At 37.4% G+C, this 15,492-nt stretch overlaps 1 protein-coding gene across 1 annotated transcript; it reads left to right on the top strand.

The window, feature by feature from the left end:
• Window positions 1–4,652: 4,652 nt before the first annotated feature.
• On the top strand, window positions 4,653–10,189 carry LOC113636592 (PR domain zinc finger protein 12). The gene is made up of 5 exons (XM_027136785.2): window positions 4,653–5,010; window positions 7,352–7,542; window positions 7,743–7,898; window positions 8,192–8,306; window positions 9,118–10,189. The coding sequence occupies exons 1-5, from the start codon at window positions 4,737–4,739 to the stop codon at window positions 9,546–9,548; spliced, it is 1,167 nt and encodes a 388-aa protein (XP_026992586.2). The 5' UTR covers window positions 4,653–4,736; the 3' UTR covers window positions 9,549–10,189.
• The last annotated feature ends 5,303 nt before the right edge of the window (window positions 10,190–15,492 follow it).

Here is a 15,492-nt window from a genome sequence, read left to right as displayed (position 1 = left end):
AGCCTGTTGTGTTGGAACGAAGGCAGGAAACGTTTCTTCAAAATGCTGATGAGAAACATGGGCTATGTCTTGTATTCTCTGTGATTGAGATCATATGGCACATGAAGAACCTGTTTTTCTCTCGCTGACTCTTTTATCCAGAACTGCAGTCTGATCCCATGACTAAATGTTGAACGCTTCTTTTGTTTGGTCCTGATGCTACGAGGCTAACACGACAAACGTTACGAGTCTTGCACAAACTTTATGCCGTAATCATAACACACCAGTACTCAGAGCTTGTTTTTTTTTTTTTTGTGATAAAGATTATTATGATTTGGAACAAGCAAAACAACAAAACCGTAAACGCACATAGCTAACCATAGCTCGATCTGAAAACATGGGGGGAGTGGTGAGGGGGAAAAAACACATTCCTTTAAAATGCTAGATGTCTTAAAAGAGTTAGCATAGTTAGCATTATCGAGTTAAGATAGTAAAACCTAACGTATAAAATGGGAAAACTTAAAAAAGAAATTGATCATGTGATCATGATTGTGAGAACATGGGGTCAATCAACATGGCCTTTCTTTTTAAATCTGACCAGACGTCATCTTTTAAGTCCCAAAGGATCCCCAGTCCCCCCCCCCCCCACACACACACACTTCAGGTACTAACATACTGGATGTAATATCCAATGAAAATGACTCTCGAACAGTTTTGCTATTTTATTGTACTATTTCCGTAAAATTCTCACTATGCACAACTTGCTATAGACACTAGACAGATTCCAGACGTGACTTGATTGATCGACTTTGTTTGAATTTAGTCCAAACTGTTTCTTTAAGAGCAACAGGTCGCATGCATTGTAAACAGTAGCTTTAGTAAAAGGGGGGGGGGGACATTCATTCCTAATTGGATGCAACTATGTGATGTGATGAGTCTTTTCGCCTTTTGTTTTTTTCAGAATTGCTTTCCTTAAATCACTATATTGATTTCATGCTGCCACACTGGCTGAATGTGTCCCAGCATATAGACTGTGTGGAGGATTTGCGATATTCAAGATATTCAAATACCTTCTCTGGGCATTTTCCATTCAGGATGATATTTGGACGCAGCAGGAGCCTTCGATGCCAGAGAAGATCCTCCCTCCTGCTGACAGCCTGCAGCTGGTCCCTCATTCATACCTCCATTCTCCATCCTCTTGTTTTTTTTCATCCTCTCTGAAATAAGTCCATGGAGAAATGAAACATGTCTTAGTTGCTTTAATCTCATTTGGGGAGAGGAGGGGGGAAAAAGCTATGGGCTTTCTGCCAGATCCAGAAAATACAACCTAGTGTTTTGTAGGCTGAAAATACACTTAAATGAACTAGAAGGTTTAAATATATAACCTCAAATATTAGTATTAACTGTAATAATAATAATAATAATAATAATAATAATCTGATTGCAATATCTTTTTTCTTGAAATGTGCTTATTTTCCTTAATTCCCAGCAGGCACATTTCCAGCCTGAATGTTTTTTTAATTGAATTAATTTCACCTAAACAATATAATAGAAACATCAGCTTGTGTCTAAATTAAATCAAAGCCAATACCAAGCAGTGTTTGAAGTGTAATAATATTCTAGTGTGTTTAGCATCTCTCTCTCTCTCTCTCTCTCTCTCTCTCTCTCTCTCTCTCTCTCTCTCTCTCTCTCTGTGTGTGTGTCTTTCTTTCCACCTTAATCCCTTTTTAATGGGCATAAAAAAAATTCCCAAAGGTTCATCTTTACTCCTGTATTTACAACGATAATGATGCCTTTATATAACACACATTCAATTTCAGGATGAAAATGATTTGTGCCATTTTATGAGTTCTGTCACGGAGCGAGAGGTCCAAATGTTGCTCTGTACATCGTTCTATCACTCCGTCGCTGAGCACGTTATTTGTCTAGTGGATTATTCTGAGCTCAGAAGTGACACTGACATGGTGTGTTTGTGTGTTTGTGTGTGTGTGTGTGTGTGTGTGTGTGTGTGTGGCTGGTATGAGCGTATTAGTTATAGCAGTGTTGCCAGGGTTTTAAACACCACAAACAGTCCACCAACCCAAAATCCCCAGCCAGTAGTGGTCAGAAAGTGACACTGTTGAAGGCTGGGAGATGACTAACACACACTAAGAGTGGAAAACATGAGCTTCAGTGTCTAAGTGTAAAGTTACACATACGAGGTGAATAATAAGATCCATAGAGGCAAATTACAAGCACATTTTAAAAAAAAAAGTGTAAATAATGTGTTATAAGTAATGGTTATGCTAATTTAAAAAAACGTTGCTGCTACTACTAAAATAATTTACTGTGAGTTTAACACAATAGTGTTTATTTGTTCTTCTTCTTCTTGGAACATGTGTATAAAAAAATGTATTTATAACAAGCTAAATAAAAAGAATATAGCAGCCTAAGCACACAATATGGAACCTGTCACGTATGACTGTAAAGAACCTAAAAATGAATGTTCTTTTGATGTCCCTCAACCATTTGTGCTAAACGTTTACAGTATAGTTTACCAGGACTGTCATATTATTTGTACAGTCATAAAATGAAAGGGGTTTGATATTGTGTAAAAATGTTTGTACATGTATTATTCTGCAACACTACAGTCATACTCTGCCACATGGACACACCATTAATTCACCTTTTCCTATACTTGTACTGTCTCCTATCCTGTACTGTCTCCTGTCCTGTACTGTCTCTTGTCTTGTACTGTCTCCTGTCCTGTACTGTCTCCTGTCTTGTACCATCTCCTGTCCTGTAGTGTCTCCTGTTTTTTACAGTCTCATGTCTTGTACTGTCTCCTGTCTTGCACCATCTCCTGTCTTATACCATCTCCTGTCTTGTACCGTCTCCTGTCTTGCACTGTCTCCTGTCTTGTACGGTCTTTTTATCAGGAACTGCGTTAATGTACCATACCGTGTTTCATTGCTTCATCAGCTATTGTTGGTTAAAATGACAATAAACGTTTCCAAGTATCAAAGTACAGTTTCTTATGTTCGATGTTCAGTCTTCAAATAGTCCATTAAAGTTGGACATACAATCATTAATCTATGTGCCTCCTGTACAGGGACACATGCATAATATCTCTATTCACTACCTGTTACTGCTCGTCGTTAAATTGGTGTAAAGACACCGGATATTTTCTGGTATGGTTAAACGTGCACTAACTCCTTAAACGTGCACTACATAGTGACCAAGTTGTGATTTCGGACAAAACACTTTGAGAGCAATGCGTCCATATCCCGGCTTTAGTTATTCACATGCCAGGGCAAGTGCGTCAAATCTACTTGATTTAAAAAAAAATCTAAAAAAAAAACCCACACCGTGCCAGATTGATTTGCGCCACTTTTCACGCTGTGAATGGAGAAAGGGACGGGATAAAGATGTTCACCGAAAAAAGTTCTCCTTTAAAACACTCTTTCCATCCAGGAAAAACAGAGAGAAGCTCGACAAAAAAAGCTGAAGGCTTCATATGAACCACTATGAATATTAATCGCCTTTTATAGGAGGATGGAGATAAAGAAATAAAGGAGCTTTGGAAAAGAAGGAACAATGTAATAAAAGCTCACGGCTCTAAAACGCAAACAAGACACGAGATGCGAAAATCATGAGAAAATATGTAGGAGAGACTCTCAGGACTGGACTGATGAGATGTATAATTTCTTACTGTTTTAGATGATTAAGAAAATTAAAAGAGATATTTAGGTTCCGGCAAATAAAATGCAGCTGATTTTGTTTTAATACTAAATATAGCCTATTCAGTGAAAAAAATTAAAGAAAATGAAAAAGAGAGAAAGGACTAAAGAATATGGGCGTTTTAATAATAATAATAATAATAATAATAATAATAATAATAATAATAATAATAATAATACAATTAACAGATACATTTAAAAAATCTTTGTCGTTACAGTTCATACCAATGACGAATTCCGAATCTCTGCATAAGGTACATACAAAAAAAGTCTAAATAAAATCTACATTTAAAGCTTTACACTGAACACTACATGTGCTGCTTCCTAGGTAAATGTTTTACAAGTTAACGGTATAAAACATTGATTTTAATAATATGTTTTTGTGTTAAAAAGAACCTGATATCTTAATGTTGTTTGGTTTAAATGTACAACCCCCCCTGAGATATTCTGCTGTAAACTTCCCCAGATTTCTTTCTATAAGTGCACAATTTACAAACATAACTGATTATTCTAATGTGTCTAATAGAACCAATATATTGAGATTTGTCTCAGCACTTGATTATTATAATCTCAGATTATAGACAATAAATAAAGTTCCTGTTTCTCAACCTTTAATTTTTCATTTTGTATCTGTTTCTTTTCTTACGCAAAGATGCGCGCACACATGCACACTCACACAAGCGCGCACGCTCGCTAGGACGCACGACCGCGCGCGATTCAACAGGGGGTTGTTCCCTGCCTACCTACACGAAGAGTTTCCCCCTTAAAGAGAACAAACCCATGAGGGAGGGAGGGACATTAAGAGCTCATTAGAAAGAGGACGCGCACATATAAGAGCCTGCAAGCAACACTCTGGAGCTGAGAAGGAATATCCTCTCTCTCGTGTGTATGGGTGTGTGTGTATGAGAGAGAGAGAGAGAGAGAGAGAGAGAGAGAGAGAGAGAGAGAGAGAGAGAGAGAGAGAGAGAGAGAGAGAGAGAGAGAGAGAGAGAGAGAGAGAGAGAGAGATTTTCCCAGCTCCTTTCTCTTCTTTCTGCCATGGGCTCGGTTTTCCCCGGCGACGCGCTGAGGATGAAGTCCGGGTTCAAGTCTCCAAATCTGTCTTTGTGTGAGATCATCACCTCGGATGTCCTGCACAGCTTTCTGTACGGGAGATGGAGAAACGTTCTGGGAGAACAACCTCATAACCATCACCACCACCACCATCATCCTCACCATCATCATCTTCATCAGGTCTCTGAAGACAAGCCGCAGCATCCCATCAGCAAAACCGCGTTTACCGCTGAGGTCCTGGCGCAGTCCTTCTCCGGAGGTATTTCAGCTCACTTCACATTCCTGTTCCTAATGATGACACGAGCATCCGACGTGTTATTGGTGATAAAAACTTATCGCCTATGTTGTAGGACTTAAACATTTGGAAATGCGAATACAAAACTATTTTACACCTTTACACTTACATGGCCAGGACAGTTGTTACAGGTTTTACAATTATACTGAACCTATATTTAAAAATCTACCCAGATACCTAAAAAAACCCACAAAAAAACAACAACACTTTGCCTTCTAATGACTAGCAGGACTTCAAGGATCAAAGCAATTTTATGCAAATTAATTCTTACAATATAAATAAATAAATAAATAAACAAACAAACAAACATTTATTCTTATCTAATCTGACAAGCACGTAGTTTAATGAACAGAATGTGTTTTTAATGCTTATGATCAATTTATAGTTTTTTTTTGCGTCTTGTTTTTATGTGGATATTGAATAAATATGTCATTAATCTGATTAATAAATGCTTTTATTATTATTATTATTATTATTATTATTATTATTATTATTATTGCTACTTCGTTATTTAAGCTACACGTTTTGGTATTTAGGTTTAAAATCTTTTTCTTTTTTAAAATATAAACCCTTTATTTATTAAACCTAATAATTTTATATAATTTGTGGACTGAAAACAGTCAACTGTGATCTTTTTTTAATAGAGAAATGTAGACGTGTGTTGCGTCACTATGAACAAATGAAGCTCACGTGTCATTTGAACACGTTACTAAACTTAATAGAAAACCAGGTGAAATAATATTAATGAAATGAGTGAAGGTTTTACTGAAAACTGAATTAAAACTCGTCGCCGCCTTCACTAAAAAACAGTGAAATGGATCTACACATCAGGAAACTTTATTTAAATCGACTCAATTAAAATGCATCCAATTAACTCTTAATTAACATCTGCAGTGTTTCTTTAAGCGCAGCTGGATCCGAATGATCAGCTGAAGAGATCAAGGCTGTAAGAGTTCATACTGCACAGTAATTTGCTCTGTAATTTATTCTCCAAGCAGAAATGTCCAGCTTAACTTTCTTTCCCAAGCTCCTCAGTCACGTTTTTATTCGTTTTACGCACAAAGCAGAAAGGCAGTAAATGCATTTGGTTAACTTTGTGCTTTGACCTGAGAAACTTTCCTCCAAAAAAAAAAAAACCTGAGAGAGAAAAAGAAGTTCCCTTTCTTTTCAGATTTTTTTTTTTAAATCATTCATCAATCTCCGGAATCTTTTCCTGCGTTGGCAGCTAATCGCTCCTTTTTCTCTCTCTCCCTCTTTCTCTTTGCTTTCTTTCTGTGTCCTGAAAAGATCGCTGTTCCTCCTCTAATGCACCATGAAGGCCATTTCTATCGCCATTCACACCATGTCAGCCGTCTAATCGCCTTTTTTTCCAGGGGTTTGTTTGTGAAATTCGCGGCTCTTTTAAAACAAGCTCTCGTTCATTCACAGCAAATTTATGGCTACAAAGTTCCTTAAAAGGATAATGAATTTGGAATTAGCCGAACCCCCGCTTCAGCAGAGGAAAAACTAATGAATATCGCTGTGCGCCATGACAAATCTCTGGGCCTCGGAGTAAATAGAGGAGCGTTTAACCTCTTTTTTATATCACCGTCACGAATAAAAATTCTTCGAGTGTGACATGAAATGAATTAAAGCTCCTGAACGAATCCTAAAGTGCAGAGATTTTTCCATCTGACACACCAATGCATTATCCGTTAATTAAATTAATCACGGGAAAATACCCGTATGTTAAAAAACTACCGAAAATAGTTAAACAAACAATCAAACAAACAACCAAAAAAAAAAATTTCAAAACGGTTTCACACGAGGTTGAAGTGTCTGTAGCTTCGAATGTAATTGCTTTATCGGTTTACACGTTTTTATAAACGTTCACTAAACTAAAACAGCTTTATCATTTATTTTGCACGTGATGTAGTTATACTTTTCTAACTAAATGTACGAATGTCGAATGGAAAATTATAAAATGAACATAAAATGTAAAAAAAAAAAAAAAAGGTAAAATGATAAATCATTTCTAGTGTTTTATAAGACATTGAAATAAATAAATAATTAATTTGAATAAACAATTTCCTGTATATTATTATTATTATTATTATTATTATTATTATTATTATTATTATTATTATTATTGGAGCATGGAGCTTCACTCTCATTTCTTGCAGTGTATTTTCAATTTACTTTTTTTTAACCAACACTAAACACAATATATGTTAATTTATACTCCTGGATCCTTTTGCATACATATTTTTTGTACAATGACTAAATCTCATTATCCATGTTGACGTTTTGCTCTTTTCACCTTAAGAGGTTCAGAAGTTGTCCAGCTTGGTGCTGCCCAGTGAAGTGATCATTGCTCAGAGTTCCATCCCTGGGGAAGGATTGGGTATTTTCTCCAAGACGTGGATCAAAGCCGGGACTGAGATGGGTCCTTTCACTGGCCGTGTCCTCTATCCTCAGCACGTAGACCTGCACAAGAACAACAACCTCATGTGGGAGGTGAGATACTTCTGTATATATATCAGTCATGTACACTGAACAAATGAACCGATCCTCTGTGAATCTGAAATTTAGATTCAGAGGATCAGTCATTAGTCTAGAACTTCAGCTTTGTCTAGAACCTCACTTTTTAATGCCTTTAGTATTCATACCTCTACATGCCATTCATCATCATGTTTGTCCTCTGCACATACTTGTAGGTGTTTAATGAGGATGGGACAGTGCGCTGCTTCATAGATGCAAGTCAGGAGGACCAACGCAGCTGGATGACCTACATTAAGTGTGCAAGAAACGAGCAAGAGCAGAACCTGGAGGTGATGCAGATCGGCAGCAACATCTTCTACAAGGCTGCAGAGGTCAGAGACTCATCTTTATCAGTTTAGCTCATGGGACACCTGTCTTGGGTTACCTAGAGCAGCATTGATTCAGTGGTTAAAACACTGGGCCAATGACTGACAGGATGTGAGTTTAAATCTCAGCTTCGCTGCTCACTGTAAACTGTCTCAACTCTGTCACTTTTTATGAAGGAAAGATGTCTCTTTATACACAGATACCTATTTTTCTAATTCAAGACAAATGCTTTCAAATCTATGCAATTAACAGTGTTATAGTTTGATATTGAACTATTTGAAATTTGTACTTTTTTTAGACTATTCCTCCTGACCAGGAGTTGCTTGTTTGGTATGGGAATTCACACAACACCTTTCTGGGCATTCCTGGTGTTCCTGGCATTGAGGATGAGCATCAGAAAAGAAATAGGAATGGTAAGTGTGTGAATTAATTATATGCATCATACATGTTTGCATACATTCATATATGCATACATTCATATATACCATATATATCATAGATTACATGTATTGCATTACATTACACGATAGATTACATGAGAAAGAGGATGTGATCTTGGAAGACAAATGCACCCTCTAGTGGTGGTCTCTGGTATAACATATAAATTACACTATGCTCTGATGAAAGCTCAGAACAAAGTTATGAGCTCTGATTTTGGATGTATACTCTTATCAAATCAATGCAAATATTGTTTTGTGCTTTATTTAAAAGTTTCTCTGGACTGATGCCCAAAACAACCATATTTCAGATGCTACAAAGAAAAATCCATGTAACTGCTATTTTAAAGATCTTTGAGGTAGAACATGAGTATTCAGTCTATTGTGGTAAGAAGGGGGCTTTAAAGAAATTACAAAAGCTGTATATTGTTTTCACAGCATTGCATTAAGTAATATCTGTGTGTACCCTAAAATAAATGGCTCCCTATTTTGTCCAAATGTGTGTATTTCTTTGTACATAATTTTTTTTTTTTTTGCACCTTTAAAAGTGTTTTCCCCATTAATGCTTTATGAAATTTATTTCTGGTCAATACTTTGTTCAAAATTAAGAAAAAAAAGTATCTGTGTTCACGTCCAAAGTTTTCTGCTCCAAAACACAATTTAACCTGCTCCTTAAACTCCAAAATTATTATTACGGCTTTGTGGAGGATTTCACCAAGTCCTCCAGAGTCATCAAAATATAAGTTAGCTGGAGCTCTAAATCTCACCCTGCCTTCTGTCTTCCCAGAGGATTCCCACTCAAGCGACAGCAATTCTTCAGCCTCTCCGTCCTCCATGTCCTCGTCTGCGTCCAGTCGCATGCGCTGCGTGATCTGTCACCGTGGCTTCAACTCCCGCAGCAACCTGCGCTCTCACATGCGCATCCACACACTGGACAAACCCTTCGCATGTCGCTTCTGCAACCGGCGCTTCAGCCAGTCGTCCACGCTGCGCAACCACGTGCGCCTTCACACAGGTGAGCGACCTTACAAGTGCCATGTGTGTCAGAGTGCCTACTCACAGCTGGCAGGACTCCGAGCACACCAGAAGAGCGCCAGACACCGGCCAGCAGCCACCAGTACAGAAACCAGGCAGCCGTCTCCTGCCTCTCCATCACAAATGGCCTCCATGGCGCAGGCGGTGCCGCTGGTTCACCACATAGCCACCATGGTGCTCTGAGGAGTGCAGAGACACGTGACTGGACACTGGAAATGTCGATCGAACATCGGGTCGAACCATGTTGCACTTTTGCACTTCCTTCTTAAATGTTGTGCATTACAAAGATCAGATTCAATACATGCACAGTACAATCTTGGTTATAATCTGGATCGCTATATTTTGATTACATAAACCAGAAGACTTTAATCTTTGAAGGGTTGAGACTTGTTCCCTAATCACTCTGTCCTTTTCTGATCTACAATTCTTAAAGTCATGTTTTTGGACAATATAAAAACATTTATACAGGTTATAGGAGGATCTTCTCCACTTTCTGGACAGGTAGCATCAGTGATTGTCCTTTTCTGGTGACATTAACACCTTAAAATATAAAAATATGATCAATTTGATCAAAGATTCACTTATTAAAGGAGCAGTTTGTAATTTTAGCAACTAGCAATGTGCATTGGACATGCTTTCACTTTCATCAGATGATATTTAAATCACTGTGTTGAATCTACGGATACCTCCTGTGTTGTGAAAAGTAGTGAAGTGACATACAGCTAAGTATGGTGACCCATAGCCCATACTCAGAATTCGCTCTCTGCGTTTAACCCATCCAAAGTGCACACACACAGCAGTGAACATACACACCCGGAGCAGTGGGCAACCATTTTTATGCTGCGGCACCCGGGGAGCAGTTGGGGGGTTCAGTGCCTTGCTCAAGGGCACCACAAGGGCACCACAGTCGTGGCCGGCCCGAGACTCGAACTCACAACCTTAGGATTACGAGTCAGACTCTCTAACCATTAGGATAGGACTTGCCCCACTATGACACTATGACTAGAGACAGAGCTCTTTTCTGGCAGGAAAAAGTGTACGCAGAAGCTTTAAACAAAGACCACTGGATTGTATTGTTGGCAAAAAGGTTTTCTAAAATATCTTTACGATGATTTGCTTCTTAAAGTCTAGTAAAAAAAAAAAACCACTACTTACAAACTGCACCTTTAATAACCATCAATTCATCCACTGAGAGTTTTTCAGATACAGAGACAGAAGGATCATTGATGGTCCATCACCTCTACTGTGGATTAAATCAGCATTGTGTATATATAAAAATATACTGATGCCTTAAAATCTAAGCTTGATTGTGGTGATTGTTTCTATTGATTTTAGTTTAATGCTGATATTCTTCACTTCAGTGTGACTTATACAGTGATAGTCATTCAGAAGAAGAGTTATGGTCATTAAAAATATAGATAATGTGAATATAATTGATTATGTATAAGCTGTGCACACACTTACACACACACACACACACACACACACACACACACACACACACACACACACACACACACACACACACACACTTGCTTACACAAAGGTGAAACCTGTGTCTGATGTAAATATGTTTGTATATCTCATTTATTGTTAATAAAATACACTGATTATACTATATCCAGCTGAATCACATTATTTTATAATCTATCTATCTATCTATCTATCTATCTATCTATCTATCTATCTATCTATCTATCTATCTATCTATCTATATTCAATTTCTTCATACAATTAATCAGAATTAAAAAATAAAAAAGCTGTGTTTATTAAATGGAAAAGAAAGAACTCCTCAGAAGGAAAAGCTCTTCCTGCTCTAAAGGGAATTAAAAATGTTGGAAGATTATACTGTTTTAGACCAAAGAACTGAACTAATCTCAGGTAAATATTTAAATTAAAGGTTAGGATTTTAATCACTGAATTTTTATGTGTTTTTTGTTTGTTTGTTTGTTTTTTTGAAAAAGGGGTTTAAAATGACATGATTTCTACTGGTTAGAGAGTCTGACTCCTAACCCTAAGGTTGTGGGTTTGAGTCTCGGGCCGGCAATACCACGACAGAGGTGCCCTTGAGCAAGGCACCGAACCCCCCAACTGCTCCCCGGGCGCCGCAGCATAAATGGCTGCCCACTGTTCACTGCTGTGTGTGTGCACTTTGGATGGGTCAAATGCAGAGAACGAATTCTGAGTATGGGTCACCGTACTTAGCCGTATGTCACGTCACTTTCACTTAATAATTATTTAACACATTTCAATATAATGCCATAATTAATAGCTTATGTACACTAATTATACTGTACATGTACATAAGCTATTAATTATGGCATTAAATTGAAGTAGTTAACGTTTACTAGCTGGCTGGTGTTTAAACATAATTTGTGTAAACTTTTGTGCTAAAGCTGTGAGTATATTGTCCTGTAAAAAATATTTATCATAGTAACAAAAATGCAGATATTAAGCACAATAAAATCCTTTGCTCTAAATAAATGTAAACTTAATATAAAAACAACAAGTACAAACACTACACTAAAATGATCAAGCTTTCCATTGTATACCTTTATTATAAGGCAGTATTTAATGCCAAACCATGCTTTACATAGAGGTGTCATTTTCACAATTGACCGCTAGGTGGCATCAGAATAGCGCAGATTTCCATCAGGTCAGTCTGTCATCTAAGACAGTTGTTAGTTACAAACCTAGTGAAAGAGGAGCTTATTGCTAACAGCTCAGAATTGGGCACATAGCAAAATAAATATGTAAAATAAACATAAAAATAAATAAAATAAAAACATAATAAAACAGACTATTTATATACAACCATAGTTGAACTTTATTGCATTTAAATTCCTTTGTTTACAATTTAATTTTTGTGTTATGATTTTTCAGGTGGAGATTTTAAAAGTTCATATTAGCATAATGTAATATTTAGGCCAATAATATAACTGATGAATTGCTTATGTATTTTGCTTTGTTTGAATTCGGTCCTGTCGTTTAATTTAAAGTTTTATGGTACTTGTATTCTCTTTTGTAAAAAGCTCGAAAAAGCAGCTGTTAGAATGATCTGCTGTGATTTACTTGGATTATACAGATTATAGGATGTCATCTACATGTTAACTACAGCCTGAGAGAGAACACACCACTATAAATAGTGAATGAAATATGATTTATGGCCTTTAAGACTGCACAAGATGCCAAAAATACTAGATGGTTTGGGTGTGAAGTGTGTGAGGGATGTGAAAAAAAACATGAATAGGATGCCATTGGAAATGAAAACAACGAAGAGTGAAAAGCAAAAAGGAAGAAAGAAAAATGTGAAGAAAGCAACTTGTCCTTGGAGGAAATGAGATGTTAGACCTGTGGAAGCTGAAATAATCATCTGAAGAGCACTGTGTGTGTATGTGTGTGTGTGTGTGTGTGTGTGTGTGTGTGTGTGTGTGTGTGTGTGTGTGTGTGTATGTGAGAGAGAGAGAATTTATAAGGAGCATGTTGACCTTTTACATTTTATCCTGAATGAAAATCCTCGGTAAGCACAGCAGTGATCTTACTTAATGTATATTAATACTGTGAATTGTGCTGCTCAGAGGCATGTGAGAGGAAAAAGCATGGATACAGAGACGATGGTGCACATAAAACATGAAAAAAAAAAATATATATATATATATATATATATATATATATATATATATATATATATATATATACACATATAAGAATAAATCCCAAACTTAACTAAAAGTAAAGTGAAATGTAAAGTGAACTCCTAAAAAATATTAAAGCATGGTTAGTCGTAATAATAATAATAATAATAATAATAATAATAATAATAATAATGTTATATTATAATGGGGGCACGGTGGCTTAGTGGTTAGCACGTTCGCCTCACACCTCCAGGGTTGGGGGTTCGGTTCCCACCTCCGCCTTGTGTGTGTGGAGTTTGCATGTTCTTCCCGTGCCTCGGGGGTTTCCTCCGGGTACTCCGGTTTCCTCCCCCGGTCCAAAGACATGCATGGTAGGTTGAAAGGCATCTCTGGAAAATTGTCCATAGTGTGTGAGTGTGTGAGTGAATGAGAGTGTGTGTGTGTGCCCTGTGATGGGTTGGCACTCCGTCCAGGGTGTATCCTGCCTCGATGCCCGATGACGCCTGAGATAGGCACAGGCTCCCCGTGACCCGAGAAGTTCAGATAAGCGGTAGAAAATGAGTGAGTGAATGTTATGATTATTTGTTATGTTCTGGGCTTTGAACTAGTCTCACAATAACTACACTAAGATTAGATTAGATTAGATTAGATTAGCAATCTAACGATCTCTGCTAATAGTCAAATAGTAACACGAAACTCATCCTAAATAGGGATTAAAGTTAATGAATTGCTGATTTCGCTTACTAGGAACGCGATAATGTGAAATCGAATCAGTGAATCGGTGATTCGGTGACTCAGTGACTCGATTTATCGTTTAGCCGTCTCTGTGTTGGGTTGGCACTCCGTCCAGGGTGTATCCTGCCTCGATGCCCGATGACACCTGAGATAGGCACAGGCTCCCCGTGACCCGAGTAGTTTGGATAAGCGGTAGAATATGAATGAATGAATGAAAGTTATATTATATATATAATACAATATAGTTATATTATACATTTACCTTAATTAGGTTGACACATCTTCAGGACTCATTAATCTTAGCTATTTGTGCAGTCCTCCTTCGATTAATGTGTCTATGTGTGTGTGTGTGTGTGTGTGTGTGTGTGTGTGTATGTGAGGTTTCTTTCAGCTGAGACCCAGCAGCAGTGTCTGAGTCACAGGTGCCCTTGATGATCAAGTACCGATGTTCTTTCCTTTTGTTAACTTGGCACACACCGTCTTTTTCCACGTGTATGGATTTGTATTATTATTATTATTATTATTATTATATTTATATTCTACTCTTACATTATAGACTCAACCGTCAGCTCCTGAATAATCCCTATCCTTCACAAAGCGTACAAAAGCGACATTATAAAATAAAATTATACAAAAGGAACGCAGATCTTCCACTTGAAGTGCACAGTTCCTCTAGAAAATGTTTTTATTATGTTTCAATGTACATCAATACAGATTTCTGAAAAATAAGTAATTTATGTAAAGAGATCAGAGACCTGTGAGCAAAAAAAATAAAAAAATAACATGATAAGTGCAACGAATGAAGACGGCTCAAAGACACAACCTTTAGGCCCAGATTGTGGTCTTTGGTGGCCACGCAGAACAGCCTGATCTCACCGATATGAGGTATTTATATTTGACACAAATCCATTAACACAAGGCACCGTAGAACTCCATCTATCTCTCACGTAGAAGTCTGACTCTTGGGCCCTTTCTTTATATCTAGCCGTTTGCTCATTTGTTGTTGTGGCCTGATGCTGATTGTGTTGATCAGCATCTTAATATGAATTTGCAGCTCTCGCTTCAATCTACTGTATGTGCCACGTCTATAAAACCGTAATTAAGGCTCGAAGGAGGAACTGATTGTTTCAATGCGTTCCTCATTAAGTTATTTTGAGCAATTGTAGAAAATGACCAATATCATATTAGGATATTACATTGATTCCTGCAGTTTGTCGCCGCCTCGCATAGATATGAGGGGTTAGATGCGACGCCTGACAACCGAGATCAATTAGAATAATACATGCGCCTGTTTGTGCGCATAATTGATTAATTTCTGACACGACTAATTTCGCACACTCCGACTGATATTCGAAAAAGACCTGAGAACTGAGCAGCTGTACTGTAGACGATCGTTATCGTTGTCCTGAAATACATTTGATACTACATTTGCTATTAATTCCTTTTATGTCACCGATTAACATTGACGTTAATATCGGTACTTATATTTCTGAAATTAATACGAAATATATGTTGGTAGTTTATGGAGCTTAGGGAATTTGTATCATTCTATCAATCTATGTGACATTCATTTTAAACCCTTTAATGTTTGTTGCTTTATTAACGAACACAAGTCTCGTCGTCGTCTCTCGTGTGTGCTTTCTTCTTCATTTTGATGATGACGTGATGGTGCAGCAGCGTCTCGGGCACTTTAACAGCGGTCTGATTCCGAACCGAATGAAGAGATCGAGCTTATATTTGTTGCGACATTATGGCAT

Source organism: Tachysurus fulvidraco, chromosome 26 (assembly GCF_022655615.1).
Source record: "Tachysurus fulvidraco isolate hzauxx_2018 chromosome 26, HZAU_PFXX_2.0, whole genome shotgun sequence".
Taxonomy (NCBI): domain Eukaryota; kingdom Metazoa; phylum Chordata; class Actinopteri; order Siluriformes; family Bagridae; genus Tachysurus; species Tachysurus fulvidraco.
The sequence above is the reverse complement of the archived record's forward strand: the minus strand, read 5'-3'. Positions and strand labels throughout refer to the sequence as shown.

Bases quoted from the DNA above. Each gene is read 5' to 3' on its own strand.
- LOC113636592 (XM_027136785.2), top strand. From the start codon at position 4,737: ATGGGCTCGGTTTTCCCCGGCGACGCGCTGAGGATGAAGTCCGGGTTC. The intron at 7,543-7,742 runs GTGAGATACTTC...ACATACTTGTAG, and splicing joins ACAACAACCTCATGTGGGAG to GTGTTTAATGAGGATGGGAC. The intron at 8,307-9,117 runs GTAAGTGTGTGA...CTGTCTTCCCAG, and splicing joins TCAGAAAAGAAATAGGAATG to AGGATTCCCACTCAAGCGAC.